The sequence below is a fragment of the Amblyomma maculatum genome, chromosome 8 (genome assembly GCF_055883805.1).
Source record: "Amblyomma maculatum isolate TAMU_Amacu chromosome 8, ASM5588380v1, whole genome shotgun sequence".
NCBI lineage: Eukaryota > Metazoa > Arthropoda > Arachnida > Ixodida > Ixodidae > Amblyomma > Amblyomma maculatum.
In genome coordinates, this window is record NC_139351.1 from 64,340,357 (window position 1) to 64,362,709 (window position 22,353).

Genomic DNA, 22,353 nt, shown 5'->3' on the forward strand with positions numbered 1-22,353 from the left:
CAGATGGGGATACCGTTAGGGAAAAAGACGGGAACGATGCACAGGCGAATATCAATTGGGGACACAGAGCACGCGCCTAGAGACACGCTCGAATGGAGCCTCTCCGAGCGGCGCAGAGGAGGCAAACGGGGAGCGAGGGGGACCTCCAGACCCCGTGCCGTACGAAAGAAAAAAAAAGGAACAAAACGGAGAGAGGGACCCCGACGGGACTCATCGCGATGCAGTGATGGACACCCGCATCGAGCATGCTGCCCGGACGCATCGGCAGGCTGCAAGCCGACCGCGGGCCGAAGGAAGAGGTGTTCCCAACGCAGCACGCTGTTACGTATATATATATATATATATATATATATATATATATATATATATATATATATATATATATAAAGGCCGATATAGGTGCGCCCATTGCCCCAGGCCGGTTCAGGCTTACACGTCACGTCTCCCCAACTGGCCAGAACGGTCGGTCGGCCATAGCCGTCACGCGCTAAAGAGGGGGGCCCCCCTCTTCGCTAATTCCATTGACGTTGGTGCCGGTGCGCGACGCGGGTTACCTTACACGCATCTCCATTAACGACCGCGCACAGACTAAAGGAGAGCGGGGGAAAAAAATAGAACGAGCCAACCAACCTACCTAGCTACGCAAGTTTCGACACAGGACTCGCTACTACTAGGGCGCCATAATATGCGGCCACCGCCATGCACCTAGGCAGGCAGTAGTGGAAGAAGCCGCCTTCACCGACTGAAGAAGCGGCGCGCTCTACGGAAGCGGGCAGCAGCGATCATCCCGGAAGTGCGCGCCGGCGTGGTTCGCCCATTCGAAGGCAGTGGAAATGAAATGAGACACGGCTATGAAGACTTCCGAACGGAGTACTTCCGACTTCCAGAAGAAACGAACGCTCTCCTTCGTTACTCGAACCATGTGCGGGCAGAATAAAAAAAGGACAAGGAAGCCGCCATATATCTTTAGCCGAGAAAGTGACAGCTGTGAAAGGCCACAGTACCTTACCGAGCTCTCTCTGAAATCTGCGTAGACAGCGGGTCGTGCGCAGCACGCGCTGTTTCTCGAGCCCGTCCGCGAGTACGCAGGGTCCACGCAGGGAGCACCAGGTAATGATGTGAACGGATAACAGGCGCTCCTCATCAGAACGAACTATGACGTCGTTCAGGGCGGAGAAAGCCGCCGTAAGAAAAGACAAGGCCGCGAGCGGGTACCTGAGAGACAAAACACGACCAACCGCTAAACTTCCTTCAAGCTGCCAAGAAGAAGTCACTCGTGTCCCATCCAACCCGACCAACGCCAGACCCCACCCCGTTTCATGCGCGCGTGTCGTGCGGCCCACCCAGACAAGCGGCATCGGATGCGACCATCCTCGAGGCAGTACACGCGGCGACGGCCGCCGCCGGTGCGTGACAGCCGGGTCGCCCCCGATCAGACGCCGGGCCCGCGAAGGCCGCGCATGAGACGCGGCCCCTCTGTCTGCCGACGGCGCGCGATAGCGCTTGACAATGCTGCGTCGGGCACGGCTCCTAATTGGAGCAGCGCAGCAGCGGGCGTTGCGCCGCAAATACACAGCTGCGCATCGTCCTCGCCTCGCGGCGCACGCACCCACGCGCGCCACAGCCCACGTTGGCTGAACTACGACTGCTGGCACTCCAGATTATCCAGTCAAGGAGTTTTTCTTTTTTTTTTCTTTTTTTTACGCGAGAGCGTTAGGTGCAGAGATGGGCAACCTCACGAGTTTTCAACATTAATATCATGAGGTTGTCCATATATCGAACCAGACCTTTCGTCCCCTCCGCTGGCGTTTCTCAATTTTAGGTGAAATTGCAGCCTTCTGTGGGAAAAATGATAGCAATTCTCAGAGCTGCAACCTCATGATGTTGAAGTCTAAGGACTAACCACAGTAAGTGGCCTACCTCTGATTATGAGCGCCATGACGGCAAAAACAATCTGCTGTGTGCGAATATAACAAGCAACTAGGCATCTCCCCTTGTATTCAACACGCGACACTTGGAAATAAAAATAACTAAATGATGGTTATACAGAAAAATCCTTACCAAAACAACCTACACCTCTAGCACATATGGAAAGCAAACAAAATTGTTGCCACAACAAAAAGAGCCCCAAGGCAATACAATTTGTCTCCCTGAAAAGATGTCGGTGACCTCTGCTTGCTTGCGTTTTGTAAGCAACGACCTCACTGATCTTTTCAAGTTTGAAGTGTGTCAGAGTTGAATTTAAAATCACAAATCTTGTTCTGAAAGGCGTAGTTAAGTAAAACCGGGACGAAAACGCTCCAAAATGTCACCGTTCGCTAGCAATCAATAAACATTTAGGATTTCGCTACAAAACAGACCGAAAATTAACATTTTTACCTTCATTTTCTTTAAAAAAAAAAAAGGAAGGAGGGGGGTCATGAAATCGAGACAGATCACTAAACTACTTTCGTTATTTCGAGTTAGCCAAACTATTGGTCCTTATGGGCGTTTGATGGAGGGGTCAGGATATCTTTGTTAAACCGGGAGTTTCGTTAAATCGGGTTCTGACCGCATTACGTACGGCCGGCCACTCATCGACCTATATATTGTGGGATTCGGGCTTGCTGCGGCTGCCCTTTGCGCGGCCGCCGCCCGCTTCCCAGTTGTTCTCCCCGTTCCCTTTCTCCCGCCTGAGGCGGCGGAGAGGGGCTCGAGCGACTTGTCACTGTCGTTCGGGCCACAGCTCCGCCCTGGCGTCCCAGTGACTGTTCTCATTGGCGCCTTTTGGCGGGAACACGGCACCGCTTCGACAGCCGCGCTCGCGCTACTGTCCGAGCGGAGCTCAGAGAGGGAGACTCCTCCGAGACATCGCAAGGTGCGTACGCTACTGTTTTTGTCTGCCGGCCTTTGTCCGCGCAGACCAGTGTGTACTCGAGTTCGTCTGCTCCGGGTCTTACTTGAGAGCGAAGCTCGAGCCTGTCGATCGTGATCCAACGATCCGCGACAGGCGTACCTTGCGGTGGTTGCCCACACTCTCTCAAAGGAACCCTTTGGTCACTGCGAGAGAGATCACAGCACGCCCTTGCGTGCTTGCGGCGCGCACTCCGTGTCACTTCGTGCGCGCAGGGGAGCCTAGCTCCTCGCGCGCTCCCTTGACACGGTGACTGCGTATGTGTGGGTATGTGCGTTTGTAAATATGTGTATGTGTGTGTGTATGTGCGTTTGTAAATATGTGTATGTGTGTGCGTGTGTGTGTGCCGCTGGAGGATGGCGTTTCAATAAACGTCTCCTTTGTGAACTTGGAGGTTTGTGTCCTTGCAGCGAAGTGCTCTCCTCCCTGTGGAGGTTGAGTGCGCGCTGCAGTGTTTCAGTGCGCGCGCGGTGACGGCTGATCGGGGCTTCGGCTCGCGCGACGCTCGAACCCGCGGTGGTTGGTGGCTTATGTCCATGTAGAAACCACAATATATAATGACACTGCGCTGGCCATGTCATTACCAGGGGCCGTATTACGGACCGCTCTCTAATTGAGAGCGCTCTAAAACGCCCGCTCCTATTGGTCGCCGTCGCCATCTTGAAAAGTTGCGTCACGGGATGCTGCGATTGCGTCGCGGAGGCGAAAAAACAGATGACGTCGCGCACCTAATTATGCCCGTGGTTTTAGACTATTTTTGTAGAGCGCGATGAGACGGTCTAAAACGTTTTAGAGCGAGTTATAGAGCGAAAATGGCGGCGGCGTCCGCGGTGGAGTGGTGTGAGTGGTGGCTGCGGCGCTGAAGCGGCAACGCCGGCGCGAGCAACGACGAAGGGCGGTGTGTGAGAATGTGTTCTACTTGTTCGGCGAGTTGTTCCGACGCCTATTTCGACTTGAAAATGCGAAAGCGGAATGGTGGTGCGATGAATGCGCCGATGAACTGTGATGAAGCTCGCAGTCGACCGCTCTTGACGGTGCGGCTGTCATGCGTACTTCGATCATTTTTTTTTTTTTTTTGCCTCCGGAGGATTTCGTCTCCACAGGTAGTCGGCCTCTCATAACTGACGGTGAGCAAGTGCGTGCGTCAAATGGCTGAACTCAACTACTGCAAAGTTGGCGCTGAAGGGTGGTTGGGCTCCGCAGTGCGCCCAAAGCAAAAGGCGGAGGCGAAGGCGACATACAGTGCAAAACGAATGAAAACGAGCGAGGTTGGTAGTGTACGCTCGACCGCGCTGCTTTTCCCCGTGCTCGTTCTAACTGAAGCATTTGTGTGTGAGACGTTCGTGTGGACATAAAAGTTTATTTAGCCTGTGCTCCGCGATCGATCTTTTGTTTCTGTTTCCTAAAAAAAAAATAAACAAAGCCCCGATTACATTGCTTTCGGTATGATTTCTCCGCGCATTTAGGACCATCACACAGTACCTTGACATAAGACGATGCGCAAAAGCCGGCACTATAGCCGTGGAATCAGCTGTTTTACTGAAAATCGCCATTTTTACGGTTTGTTTACCTCTGCCAGCGCGCCCATGCGGCAAAAGAAGCTACCCACGAGAGCGTTTAATTGCAAAACTGTAGCTGCTTCTTGATTTTTTTTATAACATTGAACTTTAAATGCGGCTTCTTGAAAATATAAAACTTTAGTTAATTTATTCACACGCTATATCTATAAAAAAGTTAGCAAACGGCTCCTTGACGTGCGAATAAACCTGTTGCCGTGAAAATAAGCGGCCCGGGGCGGCACCCTGGCGGTCATTGGTTGATTAAGATTTTCGTCACGCGTTGACGTCTCGCCGAGACGTCACGGCGTCGTCATTTTGACGTCACGCTCTATAACTTTAGAGCGAGAACCGTAATTCGGCCCCAGCTTTGAAGGCGCATTTCGAGCTACTCCGCTCACTTCACGTTATGCACGACGTCAACAATAGAGAGATTTAGCATACCGTGATCCGCGATCCGCACTCGTGACCCTCTACCGCTCGTGGGCGGGGCGCACAAGCCGATTGGTTCCGATGCGGCAGGTCAATGTGCCGACATCCAGTATGTGGCGCCATCTATCGGCGTCGAGGGGGTCTGGGTATGCGCAGTGGAACGTGGATTTAGCATACCGTGATCCGCGATCCGCCACCGTGACACTCTACCGCTCGTGGGCGGGGCGTTCAAGCTGATTGGTTCCGATGCGCCAGGTCAATGTGCCGACATGAAGTATGTGGCGCCATCTATCGGCATCAAAGTGATCTGGGCATGCGCAATGGAACGCGCGGTGGCGGTCCACGGCAGCGGATCGCGGATCACGGTGTGCTAAATCTCTCTATTGTCGAGGGTACGCGCGCTCCGCGATGCAGCTGAGCTTTCCATTCATCCAGACGCACTAATTCCGAGACCCTATTTTACAGTCCAGGGCGATTTGAACATCACGACATCCACTGCTGTCGGAGCAAGTCAAGAAATCTTAACCGGCGTGACGATCACTTATTGCGCAAAAACCACTACGACGCAGGATAGAAATACCCTTTGCCAAGCACAACCCGCCGAAGGGACTCTTCGCGGCGTTCTGCGAAAACAAACACAGGTCACAGCAGTGCGATGCTAGTAAGTCAAGACTGAAGTGACCACCTTCAAATCGCGATGCACTCTACCTGGCGGACACCCGTCAACCCAACAGAGAACTGCGGCGTTTCAATATTATATATAGAGTTTAATAAAAGAGTTGACCGTCTACGAGTCTAAGGCCAACGTTGGGGATTTGTTTATGTTTGGTTGTTATTTGCCAAGAATTAGACTTATGGTGATTATCGGGATAAAGAACATTAAATTAAAAGCGGCATGAAAAAAACGCGCCGATGGTGGGAGACGAACCCACGACCTCCGAATATAATTTTTATGCACGCAGACGCAGGAAGAGGGGTCCTGCTGAAAGGTGATGTAATTTTTGAGGGTGACGCCACTCCCTGGCTCCTGGAGGGCAACCACCGCGGGAAGAGAGTTGAAAGGTAAAGTCGGAGATCCGCCCTCTTTGCGCGGGAACGGAAGCCCCGACAGTTCCATTGGACAATTTGGACGTGGGTGGCCGAATTGGTTCTTGGGGAGCGCCTGATCTTAGGAATTTTCTACGTGGACGCCTCCGGCCCTCACCATGGGGGGTGGTACACAGCCGCAGTCGTCCATCAAAAAATCACGGTGAATGGTCTAACGTTCCGAGCTCAAGACATAACACATGCGGAAGAAGTTGCCATCGCGTTAGCCGCCGCAGACAAGGACTCACGAGTCATCATCACCGACTCGAGAGGGGCCTGCAGAAATATTAAACAGGGGTACATTCCTCTCTTTGCGCACCGCATCCTTCAAAACAGTGACTACCTCGGGGCCCCCGCGTCTCGAACGATTGTATGGGCTCCAGCTCACATGGGCCTCGAAGGCAATGAAACGGCCGACGCCGCCGCCCGCGCGCTCACTCTCCGGGCAACGCCTTCAGACCCTTATGATACGGATCTCGAACCCAATCCGGCTCTCACTTTTCGAGAAATTATTGAATTATTTCAATTCGACCATGCAATTTATCCTAAGCCTTGTAAGGGTCTTACAAAGGTGGAGGAACGCACACTCCTCCGCCTTTACACCAAAACGCTGCTGTGCCCGGCAGTTTTAAAACACTTTGATCCTTCTTGTACAGGAAAGTGCCCGCACTGTGCGGAGAAGTCTTCGGACATCTTCCATATGGTGTGGGCATGCCAGTCAACCCCGAACCTCACCCCCAAACCCAACCCCACCCGGGAGGACTGGGAGGCAGCCCTGCTCCGATCTGGGAAGCCAGAAGGCCCTGGTTCACCGAGCCCGAGCCGCAGCGGTCGCCAATGGGCTCCTGTAATGAGGAGCCCACCTAGTGTTTGCGTGAGGTTGCTCCGGCTACCTCAAGCTTCCTCCGAATAAAGGTTTTACACACACACACACACACACACACACACACACACACACACACACACACACACACACACACACACACACACACACACACACACACACACACACACACACACACACACACCTCCGAATATCGCGTCCAGTGCTCTTCCAACTGAGCTACGTCGACGGCGGTCCGACCTTCCGCTTGCTTGGGTATTTATGTTGACTAATAGAAACCTGTGAGCGTCCAGCAGTGCCACCCTTGTCCCTAGCGGCGAATGTGGCACATCTTATACCGCGAGCGTCACGTAGCACGTGATCATTGGGGAGGGCGGCAGCTGTGCGAGAACCCACTTACGCTACCTTTTCCACCTCCAGACTCCCAGAACCGAATCCCTCGCAAGCTATCATGCAGTCAATGGAAAGGGAAATGAGGGGCTCGTTATTACAGAGTTTAAGGGAGCCGACAGTCTACAAGTCTAAGGCCAACGTTGGGGATTTTTCTTTTTTCATGTTTGGTTGTTGGTATTTGACAAGAATCAGACTTACGGTGACTATCGGTATAAATGATATTAAATGAAAAGCGGAACGAAAAACAACGCGCCGAGATGATATATATATTGTAAAAGAAGGCTAGGTCGAGACGGCGAGGTCGTGACGGCAAGGACAGCCAAGCCTTGTCTAGCGTTTTAATCCGATCACGAACCCAGGCGCGCGCCGGAGCCGGCGCCGCGGGACGATGATCATGGCATGTACAAATGAAAGAAGATCATGGCATGTATAAATGAAAGAAGGTCCACAGAAGGCTCACACAATCTATCTATCTATCTATCTATCTATCTATCTATCTATCTATCTATCTATCTATCTATCTATCTATCTATCTATCTATCTATCTATCTATCTATCTATCTATCTATCTATCTATCTATCTATCTATCTATCTATCTATCTATCTATCTATCTATCTATCTATCTATCTATCTATCTATCTATCTATCTATCTATCTATCTATCTATCTATCTATCTATCTATCTATCTATCTATCTATCTATCTATCTATCTATCTATCTATCTATCTATCTATCTATCTATCTATCTATCTATCTATCTATCTATCTATCTATCTATCTATCTATCTATCTATCTATCTATCTATCTATCTATCTATCTATCTATCTATCTATCTATCTATCTATCTATCTATCTATCTATCTATCTATCTATCTATCTATCTATCTATCTATCTATCTATCTATCTATCTATCTATCTATCTATCTATCTATCTATCTATCTATCTATCTATCTATCTATCTATCTATCTATCTATCTATCTATCTATCTATCTATCTATCTATCTATCTATCTATCTATCTATCTATCTATCTATCTATCTATCTATCTATCTATCTATCTATCTATCTATCTATCTATCTATCATCTATCTATCTATCATCTATCTATCTATCATCTATCTATCTATCTATCTATCTATCTATCTATCTATCTATCATCTATCTATCTATCATCTATCTATCTATCTATCTATCTATCTATCTATCTATCTATCTATATATATATATATATATATATATATATATAAACGAAAGCAAGAAGTACGCGCAGCCACAACATCCACAAACGAGTGGCTTTTCGACTTCCCCATCCTCTCTACGCGCTGAAGGAGAACCGTGGGACCAGATTCACCCGATGGACGTGACTGCACCCCGCAGCTCCCGCGCGCACGTTGCTGCGGGCAGCAGCAGAAGCAGACGCGCTAATAACGCTACACCGAATTCCTCTACACGTGAGGCTTCGCGAATAGCAAAAGGAGTGACTTCTCACGCACTCACTAAAATATCCCCCCCTACCCCCTCCTCTGCGCTACTACCGTGCAGTCGTCTCGGCTAAGGGTGGCGTCGGCGCTCCTCGGCGTGGGAAACAAAGGGCTCGCGAAAAACGAAAAAGGTAAGAGAGGATGGAACCGAGCGGATGGAATGCGTCATTGCACGTGATCGGCCACCGGCAGCAGCAGCAGCAGCTAGGTGCGCGGACACGAACGGGTGCCACATGACACCACCATCCCGTAACGGGAGGCCGCCGCCGCCGTCCGCCCGCGTCTACGGAGCAGATTCTCTTGCGACCGGGGAAATTCCCCACCAGTCACGGATACACCGCCGCATCACGTCCGGTATGCGGAGGAATATTTTTCTTTATTTTTTTTTTTCGCCGGGCAGTAGCTGCGGCATGACGGTATCGACGTCAAGACAAGCACGCGCCGCGAAGTATATATCTGAAAGCCCTCGATGATTTAGGGAACTTCATACCGAGCACACTATATGCAGCACACTGGCCTCGGACGGTGCGACACAAGGTGCCAGTGGTTGAAAATTTGTCTGCTGCTGGTTGATAACCACACTGGCAAACGCAGCCGCCTGGGAAATGACGATGACTGCACCTAATAGTAGACAGTTTTAGTTTCACGTACGTACAGAGTTACGCACGCAAACGTGAGAAGTCTACGTGCGCTACGCGCATTACGCCAGGACTACTTTTAGTTTCACGTACGTGTCTACGTCATGGCGGAAGTAGAATGGTGGCGAAGGCTGGGCCCAAAAGCGGTTCAGCGGCACCGCAGCATAGCCACAGGTCGGGGGGCCAACTACTCAGATTAGGAAATTATATTACTACAAATTAAAACGTATCAATCAACATAAAAAGAATAGACATTTTGTTAACTTCGTTTGTGAATGAGGTAAGGTATTTTATAAATACATTGACTTTTTTAAAAAAATCTTGCAACACTCTTATCGCCCCCGCCCCTTGATGTTGCATCGGTCAGGAGGCACTGCCAGAGGTAACCAAGGCAACGGAGATAACGAAGCTGACGAAGCACGAAACGGTTTCTTATCGCTGTCTGCTGCTCGTCACGAACTGCCGTGGTGCGGGCCTTGGTGCGCCCGTGAAAGCGTAATTTAGTTTGCAAATCTGAAAATGTCCCTTTCGCGAAGATTTTGACGTCCTTGCTGGTCGCTGCTCTGTCGCCGTTTGGCGAGATTTAATATTTCCCTGCAGCCGTGTTTTTTGGTTTCGTCCCCTTCGTCGTGCGGGCAGTGCGAAGTCTTTTTTATCGCAAGATGAGCCCGCACAAAGTGAGGAAGCGATGTCCTGTGGCACGTTGCGACCGCGTGGGCTCAACCGTCGGTGTCTTACCGCTTCCTGGCTGACTTTCACCGGTGAGCAGATCTGGAGGTTGGGCATAGACTCAATGTATGCTCTAATGCTCCTGTGTTAAGCACGTTTGTTGATTCTAAAGCTGTCTGGACTGGTGCGACCTTGGAATTGCCTTGAAAACTGCTGTATAATTTCTTCCGTTGAATTTAAACTTGAAGAGTGATCCCAGTGCTCTATGCTCCACGTATGTTTTGATGCACCTACTAATTCATGACATTTTTATTTCAAGTGCAGCTGTCATAGCTTTGTTTTCTGTACATGCATTTTTCATATCTGGTGATGTTTTGTGGCAGTTACTTCAAGCCTTTTCTATGCCTCAGCTGTGATCATTGAGATGATTAGTGCGCTTAAACAGCGCTACTGTTTGTGCTGTCAACGACATGCATTTTTATCGCTGTGATTTGTTGCTGTATTTTATTGGTTGATGCAATAAACCGTGAACATGAAAACCATAATTGTTCACTTGGTACACTCTGTGGCGAACTGGGCACGACTGCCCCGTTGCACCAGTGTTTCCGCACCTTACTGTGCTGAGGGACAAAGTAAATGGCCAAAGTACTTGCATGACCTGCAGCAGTATTTGTATTATGAATTTGCATGCGTGGTCTCTATTTGGAAGTGTTGCTGCCTTTCTATGCCGCCACCTTTGCCAACCACTTTCATTGTGCTGGAGCAACTGCTTATAAACAAGGGCGTAAACAACAAACTCGAGTTCATTTAGATGGCAAAGGTTGGTGCGCGCTGAAAGGCAACAACCTTCAAAAAATGCAGGCTCGTCAATGCAACGCGGAAGTTTAAAAAAAAAAAAGTTTATAATTCGCGCCAAAGTGAACGTATGAATGACGTCATTTGACGTCATGGCCCCCCAATTTTCATTGGTCGCTGGAGCCCATGAGCCGCCATGTTTTGTACGTATGGGCGTCTATGGAGCCTTCGCTACCATAGTACATATACCTTGTCTACGTGTACGTGAAGCAAAATGTATGGACCTTTCATACAAGCCTCGAAAAACTGCGTACGTGTTATGCCGCGCCATCTAGTACAGATGAACAAAACTAATTTTGTTTAGTAGAGCTGCCTTGAGCCGAGCCAAGCTGCGGCCGTAGCCAAGAGTCGGTCGGATTGGAAATTGCTGTTCTCAAAGTCGTTGCTCTACAGTGAACAATTAGCAGTTCGCGCTATGCCTTCGAGGCTTTGTTTTTTGCCTCCGACAGGCGCATACCTATATGCGTCCACCGCACTGCGTGTCGCATGCAGTTTTCGAATGGATTACATTCTCTCACGTCGCGAAGCATATCCAGATCGTCGCTTTTGGAGAAGCGAATTCGCTGGGCAACAGAACCAACAGAACTCATGCTTACAACTTCACAACCTTCCCCCAACAACAGATTGGCTCTGGTTGGCATCTGGCACTCTAGCCACTTCTCGCTCAACTCTGGTTTGGCGTGATCTCGCGAGATCGTTGCTATGACGACGACAAACGCTTCTGCGTCAGGCTTAACAGCTGAAAAATCGTCCTTCTATCTAAAAAAAAAAAGGCTGTTTGTCACTTGAAACTTTACGCGAGGGTAAGCTGAAAGCGAATACAACAGTTTAGAACACGATATCGCGCCGAGGAATAAGCGGCGAAGCTGTTATTGCTGTGAAGCGGGCGGGCAGGGCGTCGCCATGTTGTCAATTCTACGTACGCCAGCAACGTAAAGACGCCAACGTGAAAATCCGAATCTCACGTACGTCCGTAAACGTCCCGCGGACTCTTCACGTTCTGCGCATGCGTACGTGAAACTAAAACTCTCTAGTTACCGCCATCTGTCGCATACGCCTGTCACGAACATTAATTACACATGGCCTCCGAGATCAGTTACGGCAGCGCCGATCGCGGAGGCCAAGAACTGCGCATGCGTAGATGGAACTGGGGGTTCGTTTTCAACCAGGGGACGGGCGCGCATGCGCAGAACGGCCTTGTTAAAAAGGGGCGTTTTAATGCAGTATTACGTTTAATGGCTGCACTTTGAAGTATCACTGTCAGTCACAGTTGCGTCTACCAGTGCTGATCGTCCACACACTCAGATCAGCCCACGCTCCGGCCCACTATCCGCGTTCGGAGGCTAAGTCTGTTCCGGTACCGTTCGATGGCACGTCTTCCGCCGGCGCCTCTCTCGCGGAAAGAAGCCTTATGCCGCCTTAATTGTGACGCTTATGAGAAGAGACCGCTCAACGACCCCAGAGAAGCGCCTATATATGCAGCAAAACTTGCCAAAAACGGCACCCCGTTTGGTCTGTTGGGTTCAAATATCTGAGTCAAAATCGCTGCACGTCAAGCAACGCTAGAGGCAAGTCGCTTCGAAGGGGAAGACAAGGCACTAGCAGCGCATCGGCTAGCAGGCGCGGAACAAGTGCGACCTGGCTTGTCGCATACACTGCAGCATCTACCTGCACCCAACGGCAGAAAAAAAAAAAATTGTGTGCGCGCGTGCAGGGGAGGGGGGGGGGGGTGAAAGGAGACAGGTAATCAGGTCAAGGTCAACACGAAGATGACAACGGCCTCATCATGAGTGTAGCGGGATACAACCCAAGAACAACAAAGCTGCAAATGGCGCATCGAAGGAAACCCTCCGACCGGTGTCGCCGCTGTCGGCGCACCTGCCGGCGTGGTGGGGGGAATATGGCTGACAGGTGTCACAAGACCGATCAAGAAGACGCCAATATAGTGTCTCCTCTGAAGCGGCATGCAGACAAAATGGGGGCAAAGCATGCTGGTGCGCCGGTTACCGAGGGAGGAGACATGGAGCCCTGGGGAACCACAGGCACGAGGGCGCCCGAGGCCGTGACGGCGAACTTGGTCAACGGCAGGAACATTCTGTCAGCCCTGGTACTCGACGCACGCCCGGTCGTCGTCGACGCGCCCGATCGAATGCGTAGCGCAGGCGCAGGCAGCGGAGGACCGAGGCGGACACGGCCGGGGAGCAATCCGAGAACCGCGCGCGGATGCAAGAAGAGAGCCGACGTTGCGGCGGGAGGAACAAAGCCAGCAGCAGGACAGAAAGGAATGAAGGACGAAAATAAAAAAAAAAGTAAAAGGGGGGATCTCCCCCTCCGCTTCTTCCATCGCTGCGCCCTCGGCGGAAGCCACCACCGAGCCGTGCGTCGCTTCTCTTCTCCCGGGCGCACAAAAGCGGGGTGTATCGGCGGAGTTCAACAGGCGCATCCGGCGAGCTTCTGCGCATAGAAAAGACGCAACTAGGAACACGGCCAATCAACGTTGACGCGGTGCGGGGACCGAGACGGACCTCTGCGCCGCAAACGAAGTTCATCAGGGTGACGTGAAGCGAAGGACGGATCTGGGGGGCGACGTCCAGGCCGACTGCGAACGCTGGTAGTGCTGCCCCCCACGTGATTTAAAACTAGGCAGTGTTCTTTCCCCATGGCACATATTTTCGCAATTTTCTGCTAGTACGGTGCTGAAAGTTGGCGCCGACGCAGTTGTTTCCATAAGCCGTGGTAGTAGTGGTAGCTCGGGAGTTCAGTCCCAGCTAACCGTTACGCCCACGCCTGTGAGCGCCGTCTACTAGCTGTCGCCGGCCTTGACTTGGTCACGCCTAGACGAAAGACGTCGCTGAACTGTCATGGCCGGCCACTGGCGAGATAGTGAGGAAATAGCCCACCCAGGGGCCGATTACGCAACGATCGCCTCACAAAAGATGCCACAAGCCGCGTGGCTCCTACTACAAGGTCCATTCTGACCGGCGGACCCATGGGAGCTGGCGCTGACGGAAAGGTTTGCGACAACTTTTGCGACGCGATCGTTGCCTAATTCGGCTCCTGGCCCCTAGATCTCCAGCTCCTACGACCTCCGGCGCTGCATAGTTATACACAAACACAACACACACACAAGAGATTAAAGAAAGACGTTCACACCGATGCAGCGACAGATGTCTTCGGAGTCGTCTAGCCAACTAGCCCGCTCGCAGCTGCTCAGCCTCCACAACCATGCGCTGTTCGCTGCAGCAATCACAATGATCGCATCAAGCAGTGTGCATCGCGATCGAGGAGGAGCACGCCAGATACGAGACGCCCAGATGGTGTTAAGTCGCGACCAGAAATCCCCCCTCCTAAATTCATTGGAACCACCACCATTCCAGCGCAGAAGCCACGACACGGACAGCTCGTGGGGGCGTGGCGACCAGCGTGGAAGCCAAGGCTGCGCCAAAACGTGTTCGCGATATGCCGCAAATGTTGGCGGCGCACTTTGCGGAAGAAGCGTGGAATCGACGGTTGCACAACGTCGTTTGAACACAAGAGTCACATTCCGATCTACGTTTGTTCGGGCTTTATGGGACCTTAGGTTCCAGGGTAATTGAAGGACGCTCTACAGTGGAAGGCTGGGGAGTAATTTCGACAACCGGGGGACCTTTAACGTACACTGACGTCGCACAGCACACGGGTGCCTCTCCGTTTCGCCTCCACCGGAACGCAGCCGCCGGCTGGCTGGTTAGATCCCGGGTAGTCGGACATCTTAACCACTGCGCCACCGCGGCGGGGTTGATCGGTGTTTACTGCCGAGGCCGCGGACAATCCGTACAGAACAACGACCGCTGGAATGTACGTGTACATCGCTGCCTAAGGGGCCATTACCTGTCTGTTGCGACCGCGTCGCCGAGGGAGGTAAGACAGTTAACGTACGTAGAAAGGAAACAAAAGGAAGCCGAAGGCCGGTATCGAAAAACGCGACGGCGGCCGCGCATATCGGCCCACGTCGGGGGTCACTCATACAAGCACCGTACCATGATGTGTCCACCTAAATCGTGAGTCTATTTATACGCGTGCTTATAGCGTCTCTGCGGCCGGGCGCTTTGGCGAGTGCTAGTCTGTTCCCCTTTACCAGGAGAAAAAGAAAAAGCCCGTAGCTGCCGCTGGACGCTATGACGTTTGGGTAATCGATGAAACACGGTGGGGCTCACGAGTGTTTCCTGCTTCCTCAGTTTAGGCCGGAGACTATACGAAGGCAGTGTGCCGATCGGTCACGGCGAAGGGGCCAGTGAATATACTTTACTGTAAACTATAGCGGCGCCATAGGAAAGTACCAAGACCACAACCGCATTCTGACGGAAGGAAACGCGAAGGCGAAAGAAAACAGACTACACCTATTCTCTCCGTAGCGTTCTGCATATATTATATAGGAGACTCCTTCGGTGAACCTCTTCAAGTTTCCGAAGATATGATCGAGTAGCCCCTCGGCAGAAACGGGTGCTTCACTCGACGCAATGCTTATCGAGTGTTCAAAGTCTGCGTTAGAGCTTCGCGGGAGAAGAGCAAACGAGCAAACAGAAAAAAAATTTTACAGGGTATCTTAAGCTATCTCTTAAGAGGCAAACGGCAAAAGACAAGTAGTAGTAGTCATTTTAGTCATAGTAAAATGTAGTCCATTTTAATGAATGAAAATTCCATCCCTCAACTGCAAATACGAAGCAAAATTGAGACTAAAATTTCTATTCTTGGTTTAAAAAAAAAAAATCTTGCTATGAGCCCTGAACCTTACCTTAATTACGCCCCTTACAACACGTCCAACAAGACATCATCATGCACAATATCCATATCAAGAAAAAATCAACGCATTTAGGTATTCTTTTTTCCCTCCTACTACTGAAGAATGGAACAATAATGTCCACTGAATCTATTGATAAATTGCTGGCGTTTTAACCATAGTCGTGTTTCATATTGGTGTATATTTTCTTGTTAGTGGTCTCATTGTAATTTGCCTGTCACTTACGTTTAAAGTGTTACTTTTGATGAATTCATATTTCACTATATTGTATTCTTTTCACCCCTCCTGCCAGGGCCCAGTTAGGAACTGCAGTATTTCGTAAATAAAATAAATAAATAAATTGCTGCTTATTACTAAGCATGTTCAGTAATTTGTAATCAATTGCAGTCGTTACAATTTATCTTCAGACATATGGTCCTTTACAAGTCATCAGTAGTCATTAACCTCTACCAATCTATATCATCACCATCAGCCTGACTATACACACTCCAGGGCGAAGGCCTCTGTCGTTACAACGTGTCTTCAGAAATATGGTTCTTTACAAGTCATCAGTAGTCATTAACCTCTACCAATCTATATCACCATCATCAGGGCGAAGGCCTCTTCCATATTTCTCCAATTAACCCGGTGCTGTGCTAGCTGCATCCAGTATACCCCTGCGAACTTCCTAACCTCATCCGCCCACCCAACTTTCTGCCGCCTCCTGCTACGTTTCCTTCCTTTCGTATCAGATTACCAATCTATATAATAACCTCTATTAATAACTATCGCTAGAATCATTTTTAGTTCTTTAATCTGTCTTCATACGCCGGACATTTTCTGGTGACGCATCGGGCGGCGACTTTGACGCACCATGGGGCCAGAAAAAAAAAAAAATACATAGGGAAGCGAGCTGAACAACAGACGAGGCGAGGCACCCTAGACGAGGCTGAACACGGGCACCGATGACAGAGCAGTTCCACGAGTCCCGGCCGCTGGCACCACACGAGCAGCTCTCGAGCAGAGATGGCTGTTTCTGATAGCGCGCGTGCGCGGCGCGAGAATTTAATAACAGCAAGGGGAGGAGTAAGCACTTGAAGCAAAGTCCTCTCTTCCGGCAAAAGCGCAGCTCAGAACATCCCTTTTGTCGATAGACACCCGCCAGTGCCGCCCGCCCAAACTCAACAGTAACCGCGATCCCGATCCGAAACCCGTGGCAGAGGCTAAACACCAAGCCAAGGAAGCGCGGCCGTAAGCTTTTCTCCCGTCCTCCATTCCAAGGCAACAGGAAATAAAAGTTTTCACCACCACCACCAGGAGGCGCGTTTGCTTCAGTGATGATCCGCGTAATACAGAGAAAAGGGGACCGCGCTAGAGCTCCAACAGACTGACTACGGAGCCAGTTAACGCACAGACATGCAATTCCGACCTGCCTAAAGGTAAACAAGATCATTTCACGTAACGCGCCCAACTGTGTTAAAACGTCGTCGACTGAAAAGTGCGCGCGTATCACGTTTACGTCCGGGACTGACACCAATCCACGTGGATTTCCAAGAGCTCCGTAACGCGGCCTGCAACCATGCATAAAGATGCGAAGCCGATGTGAACGCCGGCGCTGTACGGAAAAGCTGCGGCGCAAACAGAAGGCGAAAACGCCTTTCGCAAAAGCGACGCGGGCCGGGATGCTGTTCCCTTAAAGGGCCACTGTCCAGGGAAGGCCCTTTTAAGCAAAGGAGCCCAGTGTTTCGATCAGGTACCGGAGATAGTCTGTGCAAAATGCTACAGTGACACGCGCGCCGCAAAGCATCGAAAATACAATTCAAAGCTCTCATGTTCTCCTCTGGGAAGCCAGCTTCCCCGTTTCCTGCGCTGGCCCGACGGGCCACAGCAATGACGTACGTACCGGGAACGATGTCCATTGGTCCGTCTCGCTGACTGACGGGAGAAGGATGGGTGTCTACCGCTCGCAGCGCGCTTTTCCCTCGCCACGACCAGACAATCCAGCGGCGCGCGCTCCCTCGACCGTTTTTTTTTTTTTTCTCGCGCTCGCGGAGAGCCACGCCCCACCTCCCGCCAAACGCGGAGGAGGAAGGGGAATTTGTATTGCGGAGGCTAGACGACCTCGGGCAGGAGAGTGAAAAACCTTTGCGAGGGAACGGAAGGAGAGAGGCAGGATAGAATCGGGTGATTGCGGTGGCTGTAACTGCGTTATTAGTTACTCTTTTCAAAAACATTTTGCGGCCTTGCGTTCTAGAGGCGAATTCTCACAGTCACCGGGGAAGAAAATATTTTCGACCGGAGGGTGGACAGTGGGCCTTTAAAAAGGCCCGGTGCGAACCGTGCCGTGTTGAGCTTCCAAACGCTGTGCAGCATCACAGACACGGGAATAGTGCCTGCAACACAGGTTGCGAGAAAGCGCAAGAGCTTGTTATCCGCATTCGTAGAATGCGCGGGGAGCTTCGACACACGCCCGCATCTGGACAATCTCCCGATGACAAAGCCACAATTGCACCCGTCGCCGAGACGTCCTTCCTCGCTCGGGCCAATGACCATAGAGTCTAATCCGCCTTTTTCACAAAGTGTGGCGCCCTCTGGGAGTGGTTGAAAATTCGTCTGCTACTAGTTGAAAACGTTCTTGGCGCCAGCGAAATAACTGTGCGTGTTCTGGACAGCTAGCGCCATCTGTCGCATATGCCTGTCAATGTTAACTACACATGGCCTCCAAGATCAGTTACGGCTGCGTCGATCACGGAGGCCAGAAACTGCGCATGTGCAGCTTGGGCTGGTGGTTTGTTTTCAACCAGGGGAGATGCGCGCATGCGTAGAGCGGCCTTGTGAAAAAGGCGCAATCCCCGACTTCACCTTTCCTCCGACTATTTCAGCCACAGTTCCTTGACCAGTGAAGATGGTTTAATCCGTGCGGTTTAACGTCCCAAAGCGACTCAGGCTATGAGACGCCGTAGTGGAGGACTCCGGAAATTTCGACCAAGTGGGGTTCCTTAACGTGCACTGACGTCGCACAGCCCACGGGCGCCTAGCTGTTGGCCTCCATCGAAAAGCGGCCGGGATTCGATCCCGCATTCTGTGGACAGTAGCCGAGCGCCCTAACCACCGCATCACCAAGGCAAGTCTTGACCACTGAAGAGGCGGGAAAATATAATGCCCGACGATTATGGACAATAATGAGAAAATCAAAAAAGAAAAAAAAAAGAACTTTAGGTTAAAGTCCAAGCGCAGCAAATAAAAACGAAATCGGCACTGCCAGCCAGCAAGCTGTCCGGATCATTTTTGACGCCACGCGACGGCGGCGTGGTACCTATAGTTTTAAAACAAAGCGCGCGAATGGTGCGCATTACTTACTGGTCATACGTAGCTACGTGTTTACTGATCTGCAAAAACTGAGCAGCATTACAATCAGTACAGAACCAACCGGCGTGTACAGTGCGCGTACTGTGCACTGCTAAGCGGACAGCCAAAAAGCACACGATACCGCGACGCGTTACGAGCGAAAAGATGCAACTCAAATACGAACGGACCATGTTCTGCGGCACTGATGGCGACGTCGAAATTCCTGGAGATCACCGCGTCGATCCTCTTCGCTGACTTGGCCGCAGTATTGATGGTATTCTTGACAACGCCCCGATTTTTCCAGACAGCTAGACAAGCTGACAACGAAAAGAAAACGAGTCCCGGGTGAAAAATAAAAAAAAATGGCCGCGGCTTAGCTCAGCTAGGCTAGGATGTGCGGAGCGAAAGCATGTGCCTGGCGCTGGGCTGCCTACTCCTCTCCAATCCAATCTAATCCCATTCAATCCAGTCCAATCAAGTACAGTTCATTCCAGTCAAATACAATCCAATCCAAACCAGTCCAATCCAATCTAATCCTGAGTACACGCTCGCCCGAAATGCGCTGCTGACTAGCCTATCATCATCAATACTACCTTACACGCTAGAGAAAAATTAAGATGCCCTGCTCACTATGCATAGCCATGTTCTGGTTGCTTCTTGACTGCCAAATGGCGCGGCGTGCTCGCAGCGTCCGTCAGCTGCGGCGGTTGCTAGGAAACGGCTCTGAACACTCCCCCCACGCCAAACTCGCCGTTCGTGGCCAATGCAGCTTTCACTACAAAAGCGCCTAGGCAAGCAGCAGCCAACGTGTGCCGCCTCGCATGCAAGGCCACGATGGCACGCCATGCAGGCAGGCAGTGCGAACAGTCGCGTCCTGCAGCCTAACGAAGGGACTTGCGAGTTTAAAATCTCGACAGAGCGCAGCTACCCACGGAAAGGGAAGCGGTAGAAGTAACAGTAAGAAATGGTATGACCGGCCGAGTGGACATCCGAACCGAAATCAACAAGAGCAAATCGAGGAGGCAGGGACACAGCAAACAGTCAATCACAAGACAGGCGGGACAGAAAGCACAACTCGACCGCCAACAATCACTGTACAAACCGAGCCTCGGCCCCTCATACCTCTATCTCTCTCCACCTTTCATTACACAGGCACACGCAATAGAAACGGGGCATGTGGCCCAAAATGCGCATAATCAGGCGCTGGTTCTTCCCTGTCCATGCTCAGTGATGAGCCCGCGAGGTGCTGGCTGCCCATCCCCACAGAGTGATGAGCGCAGAGCGATATGCACCGCTGGCGCTTCCGGTTGGCCGGAGCAGCGCATTCCCTTGCACGGCTCCGTCCATCTCCTCCGTCCGCGCAACCGCCGACACAAAGCGGGACGATTCATGCAGCAGCCGACGGAGCGGAGCTCATATTAAACGCCCCCTACGAGGGGGCCGCCACCGCAACAGGCGCGACGGGGCAGCGAATCTCGGGGACCGTGGCGACCCATTAACGCGGCCCCAATAAACGAGACGGCCGAGACCAACTCGAGACCAACTCATCATCGCGCATTCGCAGTCGCCGCGTGTTCGCCTTGGACGCGAGCGAGCGTCGAGATACCGTAGAGACGCCACGGGGTACAGTTCATTTCTGAGTCTGACCGCCGAGGAACTGTTGTGGCACAGCTCTCACGGCCGGTGCGGGGCAGAGCACATTAGATACTTTTAGTTTACTGCTACCGCTGACCGCGCGAGCGTCAATGCGCATGCGCAGATCACGCTGATGACGATAGATGGCGCCACGTTCCCGTCGTCAAATGTCGACGGACTCGACACGCAGGCACCTATTAGCGCATGCTATGCTGGCGGTGCGCGATAGCGGTAGACGACTGCGATAAGCGGCCACGGTAAAATTAAAAGTCTCTATTTTGCTTGCACCAGAACGTGGAACTGGGAGGTTGGAAAGAAAGCTGCGTAGCTTTCCGCCGTATTCTTAAGACTTGCGCGGTCGCTATTCCGCTCCGGCATGGCCCGAATTCCAAGCCACAGAACTTTGACAGGTCAGCTTGCCACCCAGCAGACGTGCTCTCCGCAAAACACAATCACGCGAGCGGCGAGTTCGAACCAACCGCCCTGCACCGGCGCGAGGCTGCCGGCAAGAGGAGACGAAAAGCATCGGCGGACAGCGGCAACGCATTTCCGTCGCTCTTTAATCCTGCTTTTTATTTAACGCCCGACCACAATTTTGACTTCCCATCGAACGCTCATTATGTTCGTCCACTCGTGTGCACAGGTGCGCGCGTGTGCAAAAGGTCACAGTCCCTACGCGTTTTACAGCTGCGCGCGTCCTGCACGGACGTCGAGCTTAGTGATACGGGACGTTAGGCTTCAGGAGGGTGTTCACGCAGACCTCAGTCCACCCGGAATAAGAGGAGCGCCACCCTCCATCCGTTATAAGCGTAGGTAACAGCACAAGTGTACAAGGCAGCCTCAATGGGCATGGAGGGTAAAAAAAGTATAAGGAGCGTCAAGGATCACTGTTGAAGCCCAGTCATAAAAGGTATAGTCGAAAGCATCATCAGCAACTGGCTGTCACGTGGCACGCAAGGTGGGAACCTACGCCGCCTGGTAAATAAAAAACGCCGCCTAACTGGTTCCGACATTGGCAACTATGTTGGCTAAATTCCTAACATTCAGCGCGCACGAGTACCTCAAGAGAGAGAGATAGAGTCGTCAGAGTGCGACAGCGCGTGTAACCCCCCCCCCCCCTTATTCCCGTGCAAGGCGCTAAGGTTAACGGCACCAGACCGCGAAAGTCAATTCGACTGTTCCTGCTAGTTAAGTTTATGTTCCTCCGACACCACAAAAAGAAAATTTATCGCCGAGAATTTCGCACTTTAGAGCGACACGCCCGACTTGAGCCCGAAGTCGTGCCGCGGGACTCTGATCACAGCTTTCAACTGAATGACAAAGTAGCATGGCCTCCGAGATCTGCGCCGAACTGGAGAAATCGACCGCTGGGGGCGACACCCCCTTCATCCCATTACTCGCACTTTTCTCATTAAGAGAATAAGTAACGTCCCAGCGAATTAATGCACTACTTCGCCTCGTTTATCCAGGCGTAACGCATTACGCCTGGATTAAGCCTGCAAGCCATTCAACCGTCGGCGGGCGACCAACGTGCGTCAGGGACTCCATAAAAAGCGGCCGCACAGCACGACCCGCAGGCGCCGCTGCCAATCAAGGCCACGCGTCGAGCACAATTGGATTCCGGGCGGACGCCACCGACGAGGGCTCGCGTCGATGGCAGCGGCAAACAGCGCACAAGCAAGAACAGCGGCAGCACGCCACGCCGCCGCCGCAGCGGGGAGGAGCGATGACACAATGGAAGCCACGCGCCCAGAGGG

General features: G+C 51.7%; 1 protein-coding gene across 6 annotated transcripts in view; it reads right to left on the reverse strand.

The window, feature by feature from the left end:
* The window catches only part of heph (polypyrimidine tract-binding protein 1 heph), a 134,686-nt gene that overhangs the window by 93,870 nt on the left and 18,463 nt on the right, over window positions 1-22,353 (reverse strand). For 2 of the 6 annotated variants that reach the window (XM_084576344.1, XM_084576339.1), the window contains exon 1: window positions 12,862-12,976. The exons of 2 other annotated variants lie outside the window; for them this stretch is intronic. In XM_084576344.1, coding sequence (XP_084432470.1) covers window positions 12,862-12,948 — 87 coding nt within the window. In that variant the 5' untranslated portion in view covers window positions 12,949-12,976. Of the gene's footprint in view, window positions 1-12,861; window positions 12,977-19,149; window positions 19,279-22,353 lie in introns of those variants that run through there. 2 more of the 6 variants (XM_084576343.1, XM_084576340.1) reach the window with 2 other exon arrangements.